Source organism: Brassica oleracea, chromosome C9, assembly GCF_000695525.1.
Source record: "Brassica oleracea var. oleracea cultivar TO1000 chromosome C9, BOL, whole genome shotgun sequence".
Classification (NCBI taxonomy): Eukaryota; Viridiplantae; Streptophyta; class Magnoliopsida; order Brassicales; family Brassicaceae; genus Brassica; species Brassica oleracea.
The window spans coordinates 3,426,727-3,438,462 of record NC_027756.1 but is presented as its reverse complement, the minus strand read 5'-3'; the positions used below and the strand labels follow the sequence as shown (position 1 = coordinate 3,438,462).

The following is an 11,736-nucleotide window of genomic DNA, read 5'->3' as shown; positions in this document are numbered from 1 at the left end:
CTACACAAAATCAAATACATCAATCGGATACATCGACATTCTCGTCATCACTAGAAACATCATCATTTTCATTAAACTCGTCTTCAACAGCTTCGTCTGTGGCATCATCGGTAAGATCTTCGTACTCGTGATTATGCGGATCAATGAGAAGGATGTCATCAATTTCTTGTTCAGGTTCCTCGACTTCATTTATCTGTTCTTCTTGCAATGGTGGTTCTTCTCCACTGATGATTCGTCCTCGAGGTGTAACTTTGATCACTGCTAACCAATTTATACTTGAATCTCTCATCCGAAGGGATGGAAGGGAGCTAACTTGGTGGATTCAAAATTTCCTCGCTAAATACACGTAAACTATTTCCTCGTAAATAACACGCAAAGTTTACGTCGTATTTACGAGGAAATTGTTTTTCCTCGTAAAATACTCGTTAAATTACATCCACTTTACGACGAAACACTTTTGTCGTTACGTTACGAGGAAATAACGATGACTTTAGTTTTCCACGTAAGTTCCTCGTAAAATCGACGTAAATTTACGAGGATTATTTTTCCTCGTTAAATTTCCTCGCTAAGTATGTGTTTTCTTGTAGTGACGGTTCATAGAAAATCATCTGGGTTTTCTAGTTTGAATGTGTATTAAAGATGACAAATTAATTTTATTAAAAGTCCAGTCACGACCTAACATCAAAATCCAAAAAAAAAATTCCTAATTTTATACATTTTCTCTTTCCGAATTCTTCTTAATATTTTCAAATTCTTTTATTTTCATGTTTCTATTGTTTAAATATTGACCCAAACTATATAACTGGATCATAGAAGCCCTTTTTCAAAAAAAAAAAAAAAACTATATAACTGGATCATGCATCCTTGGAATGAAGTTCAATGCTTTTACATAGCGGTGTTACTTAAGAGTAAAACATCGTGTTTTAAAAAATCTTGTCATTTAGAAGAATGACAGATATTTTTGACAGACAGATATCTAGTCTGATCCTTCACCTAATTAGCTCCCTCCTCATTAATTTCTGCGTCGGTGCAAGTATTAATATTGTCATTGATACGATAGCGATGCTACCAAAGATCTTAATAAACGCATGTCACTGTTTGTCATTAACTCTACATTTTCATGCAAGGCAAAGACAATTTTTTTTTTTTTTTTTTAATGCAAAGACAAATTTCCAACCTACCTTTTTACTAGTATTATTTACCGATCGTTTCGACTAGTCATCAATCACACTATCTATATATTAATTCAAACTACATCAGTTTATTTCACACGAACAATTAGATCTAAATTTATAATTTACACATATATACCAAATAAGATTCAAGAAGTTGAAGAAAAATGATAATAATGGTGAAGAGGTCCGCATAATAATTGAATTTCACTGTTCTTGTATTTATATAAGCATCAAAATGGTCAAGAAAAACATGAAGAGTCCCCATCATATTAAATGAAGATATTATTGGCTATGATTAAAACGAGTTGAAGTAAATATTTTAGTTTGCAGTGTTTAATAGATTTGACTTGGACCACATTAGAATCTTTATTACGTACCAGCGCTTCTCAATGCAAAGAAGCACATGGATTCGTCCACTTAGAGTCAAACACATGCATATGTGATTAATGTTTTTGAGCTTCTACTCCACGTATACGATTAATTGTACTACCATCATAATATCTTTCTGAAACACCTTAGACCATGATTATACCCACTTAAAGGTTTCTTAAAAAAAAAATTGTCTAAATAAAAAATTAAAAATTAAAAAGCGCACCCCGCCACGTGTCGGTGGGGTCCACGAACAGTGCAAAAAACCCATCAATCGATCCTTATCTCACACCTTTTGGAACCGTTTTTTAACTTTTTTGTGGGTCCCAGGGGCTAAGAAACACTTAAAAGTCGACCGATATTCATGCTAACAACCCCAGTCTAAGAAACTCCCATTAATCATGCTCTCGACAAATTCTATTAGAACATGTGTATTTTTCATGGAGTTCAAATTAGCTAGTTCATGATATAATTTTACATGTTTCTTACCATTCCAGTAGATTCTTAATCAGTACCCAGATTGATACATGTTAGATATAAAAACTGTACATTTTACCATCTAAAAACTAAATTTATGGGGAGGCTAATTAGACGACCTTAAAATCGGTTTTCCATTGTAAATAACTTGTTTGTGTCACCATGTGTAACAGATTGTTTGTTATTAATCACCAAAGGTAAACCAATGTTCAGAATACAACATCATCCCATCACAAAAACGATGGAATGATCAACAAAAGACAACAATCTAGACAAACCTAGAGCCATAAGCTAGCACCACGGCGGTTCTATGCTTAGTTTTCTTCTTCATTTTAAAATTGTATAAATCTCATGATAAACTAAAGATATAAAAAGTCGTGGCAGTCGTTTGAAAATTATAAGATCCTATTACAAAATAAGATGAAAATTTCACATCTTTTTTACGCAGGAAGATACATGTTACGATCGGCCATTGCTTTGTAGATACTTCATATATTTTCAATCAGGCAATTCAAGCCAAGTGTTACTTTCGTAAAAAAATATCTAAAAAAAGTACGTTGTTGTGCAGACTTTTAGCGTTTCATGTCATGTTTAAACCATTCTTAGAAGAACGACTATAATATATTTTTGGCCTACTAAGTAGTCTAAGCTGGATGTTTTTTATAAACACACAAATATTTAGAGTGTCATTCTCCACCCAAAATCACAGTAATAGTTGTATCTATATAGATATGATGTTCGGATATAGAAACATCAAATAAGATATTATAATCGGGATGACACATTAATTTATCATCTAACGGAGAACACCGACAATAACCAGAGAGAGAGGGAGACGATAAGGTACGAAGAACTGAATCATATAGAAGAAGAGTACTGATAAGTACTCAATCATCCAATTCTTCAATTATTTTTAAAAAAATATAAACCCCACCGTCGTTTTCCTTCAATTATTTCACGACGTCTATATACTCGAATTTATCTATCTATTAATCATATATCCAACATACCACAAGATCAAAAACAAGGAAAATTATGTTTGGTGGATGCAGTTTTTAGCTACCAAGAAGTTTGTACAATAACATTAACTTATGATGTATTTATTTAGGGTTTTGGTTTTAGTTGCCGAAAATAACTTTGTAACAACCAAATGGTGGTAATCTAGTGGTAAAGATTGATTTGAGACAATGCGTAAACCCATCGATTTTTGTTTTGTTTCTTATTGCGAACAGAATTGATGCTAATTGGTCAGATGAAGATGGAGCCATACTTTATAATTCGGAATAGTTAGAGCAAGCAAACTCTTCTGAACCTCTCCTTTTTTTATTATTTTAATGTTTTTATTTTCTTATTTTACTTAAAAAATTAATATCTGGACCAATCGCAGGCCACCATGTGTCGTGGGGCCCGCGCTACGGTGCTTGAACCGATTCACTACGGTGAAACTGGAAGACACCGATTCATAAATCACAATTATAATAATATTTTTTATATAAGAATGTGTGTGAACCCATTGAATGATCCCTCAATGGGGATGCTCGTAGACCTCGGTCATGATACCTCCGATTAACATATATATAGGTTTGTTATATCATATGAAAAGTTTGAGTTTTGATCCATTAAACTAATAACACTATCATTTGAAAAGGAATTGAAATCAAGACGGATCTTGAAATGACCCACCAACTACAATGTCTTATTCTGAGTTAAGTTTAATCAAACATAGTTCTTCTACTTATATAACATCCGTATTAAATAATAATAACCAATAACATTGTTAATTATATCGCATGTTTGGATCACACACATGGCAATTCTAAGACAAGGGAGTAGCTCAAATTTCAAAATGATTAGAAATACAAAAACATATAATGGATTGGTACAAAGATATAATGCTAGATCTCGAGACTACTAACCAAACTCTTCTGCAACATTGAGTTCTTGCAATGAGCAATAGCTCCTTGAATAGCACTCTGCAACTCTTCCATAGAAGAAGACACACTGTTGTTGCTGCTGCAGCTACTACCTCCTCGTTGACCTGGAAAGCCACCACGTGTCAGCACCCCGGAGTGACTCGGAGATGACCTCATCGACGACGGACAGCTCGCCGCGCACCGTCCTCGTTTTGTGTATTTCATTAGGTTCCCTGAGAAAGAGGACTCTGTTTTTAAAACAGAGGACTCTGTTTTGAAAGCTGCGACTGTGGTGCTCTGTTTCTGAGATAACTTGTCGTATAAAGGTTTGACCTTTTTCATGTATTTCCGAATAACTTCTTTAGCCGTGGAGCTCATTCTCTTCACCGAGGACGGAGCAGCGGCGGAGACGGTTTTGGTGTCTTTCTTGAAAACAGAGGATAGTCTAGAGAGTGAGAAACCACTCTTCTTTGTCTGTTTAAAGAAGACATCTTCTTCATCGGTAACAGAGCTAGGCCGCGAAGAGTCGCAGCAATCGAGCGGGGGAGCGTGGAGGAGAGGGAAAGAGGAGGTGGAGTCAGTGGAGGAGGAAGATTCGGTGGAGTCACGTGCTGCGGCGGAGGAAGAAGAAGAAGTGTAGTCAGAGGAAGAAGAACAGAGTGTACGGACGAGAGAGAGACGAGGCGAAAGCTGGAGAGGAAGAAGCTGGCCTTTGTAGAAGAGCTCATCGGCTGGACAAAGCGAAGAGGAAGCTTTTCGCGGCGAGATTGAGATGTTGAATTCAAATTCCGACGAAGATGACGACGGAGAGGAGTGATATTGCGGTGGCGAGTGACGTTGACGTGGTTGACGTCTCATCCTGTTCTTATTATCTCTCTCTCTCTCTCTGTTTTGTCTTTAGCTTCTATGCAATGTAATAATAGAATGCAATGTTTTAAATTGTTTATTTTTGTTTTGTTTTATATTTGCTACTGCAGTGCAGTTGATATCATGAGGAAAGCCCACAAAGATCGCCAGATTGAAGCTGTAGTCACATGCAATGCAAATAAATAGTGGTAAATGATTTAACAAAAAAAAAAAAGAGAGTTTAAAATGGTCCACAGGGTTAGAGAGTTGTTTAATGACGTTGATTAATTAGAATAATCAATTTGTAGGAGTGAAGAGTGAGCAAAGTTACTTGTGGTCTGATTTTTTATATATTTTTTTGATGTATTACGTTTTTTTATGGGTTCTATAATCTTCTACGTAATTCTCACTAAAATAGAGTAACTATATTATAGATTTGGTTTTGCTCCAATGGCTAACTCTATAATAGATTTACTCTATAAGTCTATCTTCAATGGTACACAAATTTTTCTTCTATATTTCACACTAAAATAGAGTAACTCTATTATATAATTGGATTTGCTCTAATGGTTCACCTTATAATAGAGTTACTCTAAAATAAAGTGAAATATGGAGTAATGTTGTTTTTTCACTCCAAATCCAACTTTATAATAGAGTTACTCTAAAATAAAGTGAAATATGGAGTAATGTTGTTTTTTCACTCCAAATCCAACTTTATAATAGAGTTACTCTATTTTAGTGTGAAATATAGAGAAAATTTTTGTGTGTCATTGGAGATGCCCTTAGGATAAAAAATATAGAGTAAAAAACCAATATTACTCTATATTCAACTATACTATAGAGTTAGCCATTGGAACAAAACTAACTCTATTTTTGTGGGAATTATAAAAAAAAATAGATATGGGTTGGAAATGGTCTTAGTAAAAATTATAGAGGAAATTATAAAGCACCATTGGAGATGCCCTAACGCATCAGATGACTTTGGATTTCGAGTGTTTTCAGAGTTCTCATGATTTTTAGAGTTTTTTAAGTCCAAACGCGTTTTGATGTAGTTTGCCACAGAGAGTAAGGATCATAGCAAACCAGACAAGAAAATTGGACATATTGGACCTAATCGATCATCTCAATTCACCCCAGGAAAATATGGTAGAGGTTGAATTTTAGTACTAGATGTTAAACATTATCAATAAATAATATTTTAGTACAAGGTGCATTTTGTTGTAAAACAGAACAAACTTGTATACTATATAGTCTATAGAACAGTAGTAACTAACAATACATTTTTAGAACAATGATGTTAATTGACTTTAATTTGGATTAGTAATGGAATTTGGTAGGAAAAGGTGATACAAGAATAAACATTTTTAAAACAAAAAGAAAACAAAACAGTATACATATATATGAAATATGAAAACGTCATCGTCGTGTTCTTGTCGGGAAAATACAGCTGGAGAGTTTAGGAATAGTGATCCTATCACGTGACGCTACGGCCACCATTAACCGGGGTGTTTACCCCATTGACACGTGACGGTCCACGATTGGTTATTTTTAATTTTTTTTTTTAATCAGACAAAAATCAATAAAAAAAAAAAATTAAGCAGGATTAATTATGCCCTAACCCTCTGTGGCGATTGCTCGCCTTGGTTCTTTGATATAAGTTATTTTGTATTCATAGATTCTCTATCAGTTTCATATTGTTATATAATTCTCATTTCTCAATTAATTCTTGATTATGCCGTTTATATTGTTGTTGAATCCTTAACTTATTTATAAAGCAACTACTTTATTATATATCACAATCATGCAGGTGGTGTCGGAGACATTTTATTGATCACGCGGAAGAACTATGACATAACAAGCATCAACAAAGTCACAGTACCAAATTTTAGCAAAAAAAAAAAAAAGTCGCATTCTTTTTTTCAGAATATAACAAGTTTGGATAGTAAACAAGTAGAGATCCTCAGACGGGGACGATGTTGGTAACAGAAACCCTAACCATCTCGGCTTCAAAGACAATGGAATCTTTCACCAAGTATCCGTCTTGTAGATCTTTACGCAAGATTATATTGCTTACTCCCTCACGATGACCTGGTTGAATCGGGTACCAAGCTGCAGCTGCGACACCAAATTGCATTCGTTAAGGTCGAGCCATAATTTTACATTTACATTGTCCTAAAAATATGAATGTGTTTTTTTCCTATCACTTACAAGATGCTCTTTTGGGGTTGGAGCCTAGCTGATGCCTCAATCGCAGATTAACCGCTCCCCAGGTGCTCGTCTCAACTGCGTTTGGCCTAAAGCCTTGAGCGTATAGGAAGATAGGGATTGCATGGGGTCTTCCTTCTCCCTCTCCTTTCGGGTTAAACCCTAATCTCCTGATTAATTATACATTAATGAAAACCAATTACTGTAGCTCAAATTGACCATTTACACTTGTGGACTCTGAATTCAAACTAAACATTAGTCTAGGACAGACATAGTTAGTTGGTTACCAAAAATAATCATCAGGATTTTCAAGGTGCTACATATGTATCATCAAATAAAGTACTAACCAGAATCGGTCTCCAACAAGAAATTCGGAAGAGTAATAGATCTTATCTTCCAAGGAGGAGAAACGAAGTATTCTCCAAGTGAAAACGTTGTCCGGAGGGTTTGATACAAAACTGACTCTCTCTTGTTGTCCGACCGGTCTGATGATGAAGATCTCAGCGCCAAAAGAAACAGTGTTTTGCACGATGAAACCTTGATTCGGGTTGCGGAATGTTGAAAGAGGAATCAACTGTCCAAATCCCCACTCTCTATTTCCTTGGTTGTATCGTTTCACCGCTTCATCTGCAACCCACGATATATACATAAAAATTACATGGGCCGAATACAGAGTAATCATGCATGCGTACGTAATATTCATTAACAAAATGTATCCAAGTGGTTAATATCAGAAAACACATACCAGTGACAGTCAAGTACTTGCCCCGTCTGGCATTAAACACAAAGAGTTTGAGATCAACATTGACCTCCCAGCCCGTGGGAAGAGATTCTGTGTCTTCAATCCTCACGTAAAGTGATACATGGTTGTTTCCTCCATCGTCTTTGTTACCAGTCACGTACAAAATCAACCTCCTGGTATGGTTCATACAGAAAACAATGTTTTCTCTTTTCTTTTTTAACAACATGCAATACTTTGGTTTTGTCACAACATGCATCTACATCAAGAATAAACATATTTATGAAGTAAAAGAATAGTGAGAAAGAACTAACCATTTGTAACCAGAAGCCTCAATAACTGAGGATTCGTACGGTTCAAATCTCTCCATAACCACAGAGAAATTTCCTATTGTTACGATCTTACTTGATGGTCGCTCGGTTCTCAACTCTCTAGTCACTCCTGTCAACCAAAATTTTCACAAGCATTATAAAACAAGTTTCCACTTTTAGAAAGAAAACAAAGTGAAAAATGATTTTAGAACCGCATGCATACCCAAATTTGCGTTGGGATTGTAAGAACTATTATACTCTGTGACCTGTTTTTGTGTTGTTCGTTAAAAACTGTGTTTAGTTACATTAATAAAAGCATAATAGATAAATAAAATAAATTGAAAAAGTTGAAAAAAATAGATTCAGACCTGTTGAATGAGGAACTCTGCAGAAGAGGAAGTGATGATAAAGAAAAAAGCGAAACATATGACTCTCAGACTCCATCTCCCATTCTCCATTCTCCCTTTATGTTTAATTAAGTGTTTAAGGAAGATGAGGTTGTGTTTGGCTTCGTATTTCGCAAGCATTTTTTTATAGACAGACAAAATGTGTCCTACTAGATGCTCGTTGTAACCACGTGCTTGAACAAAGCTGTTACAGAGCCACACGGCTAGTTCGTGTAATTTGAATTCTATCACAACAATGCATGGTTTTCCTTGGAGCACTGGAAAATAATTTAAAATGTGACAGGAACACCCCTAAATGCAAGGCCGGTCCCTCGACATAGCTTAATGAAATATTGATCTTGTGATCCAAAAATTTTAAACATTAACTAGAGTTGAACCCGTATGTCCACGCGGTTATTTTTATTTTAGAAGAAATATATTTTGAATATAAAATAAGTTATGAAAATATACATTATATTAAGTTATGAAAATGCCCTTAATAGTTATGGTCCTTAAAGAATATTCTTCCTCCCTAAAACTTTAATGAAAAGATATTTCATAACAATTTTCAGTTGTTAAAATATTGGATGATACCAAAATATTAGTGGATGATAAATACATAATATCAAAGAATGTTTGAAATTTAAACAGATCTCGTAATTGTTATGATATCTCTTAGTAACCAAGTAAAATATGAGGATCAAGGCTCTTTATTAAAATTCGAGTATTTTAACAATATGAATATTCATTTAAATATTTCTTTTCAGAAATATATTAATTTGAAGTGGAAACCATATTAAATTTTTTTGTTTTGATTCGTAAAAGTTGTATTGAAAAAGCAAATCAAGTAAACTGAAATTGAAAAGTAAGAGAACCCGTCTTTTACATTGTTAATTAAAAGCTTGAATAAGCTCTTGATGGAGGGAAAAATTAGTTAAACCCTAAATAGCCTGAAATCATTGAATCTCAATATTATGATGAGATTTAATGTGAGATGGAATATTTGCAGCAAGACCGGGTAATGTTTGATGAAATCAATCAAGAATGATTAGTGTATATGAAGAGAAGTAGTTGTTCTGATTTATAGTTGTTCTGATTTGCATTTAATAACATTAATATGTGATACTTTGTTTGCAGTAAAAAAGTCTCCTTACTCTTAAAAATGTAAGTAAGATGCACTTTTTCTCATCTTCATGTAATTCATGGAAAAATTAAATTATTATTAAATTTAATTTAATTATATAAAAGAACGTGATGCACATTTTTAATTAAATAAGATAGAGATAAATGTTTTTAATTGTTATGTTTGTAAATGATATATATGGTTAGGAAATGAAATGGTTTTTTTTATGAATCATAATAAAATGGCCTTATATGATTTTTTTATGGTAGATAAAAAATAGTGATTTTATTTTAATAGAGTAGATAATTAAAACCAACTGTGGGTCTCGCAGATTACCCGCACAATTCGACGGAACGGGTTGATTATTTATTTGGAGGATTATGCGGGTTGAATTTTTGAATCGAAAAAATGATTCAACCTGCAGCGGGGGAAGTTGGAGCGGGTTAATCCGCAAACCCAACACTAAAAAAAGTTAATAAAATAATATGAGTCCCGGTAGATGCTGGGCCGGCCCTGAAAGTTTGGAGGTCCAAAACCATTTAGTAAAGACTTCAAAAATTTGGGAGCCTAAAAAATGTTTTTTTACAAATTGTGGGTCTATTTACATATAAAGATTTTCAAAAAAATTGGGGCCCAAGGCGAATGTTTCATTGGGTTTGGCTCAGGGTTGGCCCTGCGTAGATGCCTGTTGTGACCACGTGCTTGAACAAAGCTTTAACTGAGCCACACGGCTCTTTCGTGTAATTTGAACTTTATCACAATGCATGGTTTTACTTGATGTGACAATTTATGAATTGACGGGGCTTGAGATACACATAATCATGAAGGTTCATGCTTGGTGACGTACCATCCTGCCTTGAGCTCTCTTGTAGTGAGATGAAAATGGGTTCATGATGGGTGACCTTTCTTAGTGGTTTGATGCGCCATCCAAGATGAACTGGATTGTTGATAGAAGGTTGGTAGAGAAGTTAATATGGGTTCAACCTCAAAGGATTAGTCCAGTCCAGTAAAAAATTCAAGTCTGAATTTTGATAACAACCACGATCGGCATTTAGATTTATAAGGCTTCAATATGGGTTCAACCTCAAAGGAACAGTGTTACTAAATGATCAATTCTGTTATCAAAATTTTGATACCATATAATGAATGTAAAGGTGTGTGTTTATTGATCAACAACGTAGAGTATTTATACAACCTTAATCACATAAGGCATCTAGGTATATGACATATTACAGTAGTCTAAATCCCTAAGATATAGGAGTATATCATTATCGTATTAGATACCAATTCTGTTTTGAAATGTTATGTTATTCAGATATGTGAGATTAGGGCCGGGCAAAAAACCCGGATCCGAAAAACTGAACCGAATTCGATCCGAAAAAATAGTATCGACTCCGAACTGATATTGATTAAATATCCGAATGAGTTCAAAATTTTGGTATTTAGAGAACCGAAACCGAACCCAATCCGAACCAAAGTACTTCGGGTACCCGATTATATCCGAAATTGATTTATATACCTATATATATTAATTATTTTTAGATTTAATATATGTTAAGAACATCAAAATATATAAGATACTTTTAAATTGTCCAAAATACTTATAAATATATACAAATAGTCAAAAGTAACATGTTTAAAATAGCTAAAGTATACTCAAAACACCAACAATACTTATTGATTCTCAATCCAAATATTCAAACCAAACCAATTTATATGTTAATTTTAGGTACTTTGACATATGCTATTCAAATTTATACGTAATATATTGTTTTGTTTATAGATTTTGAGAAATTTAAAGTATATAATGAATTTAAAATTTTTTTAAATAATTTAAATGGGTTATCCGAACCCAAACCGAACCCGTAAAGATCCGAACCGAACCTGAACCGAAATTTATAAAATACCCGAATTGAGCTGAAATCTTTGAACCCGAAAACCCGAACGTCCGAACCTATGTGAGATAACGGAATATTGTGCTATTCTTACTACCAGCTCTGTCCGGCATCATTTCTCAGGAAACTTATAGTATGCTTTTTTTTTGCATCTCTTGTTTCAGGGTGGATCTCTGAAATGTCATTTGAATCCTTTGTAAATTTGGTTCATATTATAAGAAAGGATCAAAACGAGGGTTTTTTCAAACCAAAACAAAAACTTTCACAAAAAGAGTTTCATTTTATTTATCACGCGGA

The 11,736-nt window shown here is 34.1% G+C and overlaps 2 protein-coding genes across 2 annotated transcripts; both read right to left on the bottom strand.

Moving 5' to 3' along the window:
- Nucleotides 1-3,783: 3,783 nt before the first annotated feature.
- On the bottom strand, nucleotides 3,784-4,998 carry LOC106315879 (probable membrane-associated kinase regulator 1). Its single transcript, XM_013753714.1, has one exon. It carries the CDS (start codon nucleotides 4,790-4,792, stop codon nucleotides 3,917-3,919), a length of 876 nt encoding a protein of 291 aa, XP_013609168.1. The 5' UTR covers nucleotides 4,793-4,998; the 3' UTR covers nucleotides 3,784-3,916.
- Nucleotides 4,999-6,740: 1,742 nt separating this feature from the next.
- On the bottom strand, nucleotides 6,741-8,493 carry LOC106317519. The gene is made up of 7 exons (XM_013755326.1): nucleotides 8,404-8,493; nucleotides 8,259-8,301; nucleotides 8,039-8,165; nucleotides 7,731-7,900; nucleotides 7,333-7,612; nucleotides 6,989-7,155; nucleotides 6,741-6,895 (listed from the first exon to the last, which is right to left on the bottom strand). The coding sequence occupies exons 1-7, from the start codon at nucleotides 8,491-8,493 to the stop codon at nucleotides 6,741-6,743; spliced, it is 1,032 nt and encodes a 343-aa protein (XP_013610780.1).
- Between the last annotated feature and the right edge of the window lie 3,243 nt (nucleotides 8,494-11,736).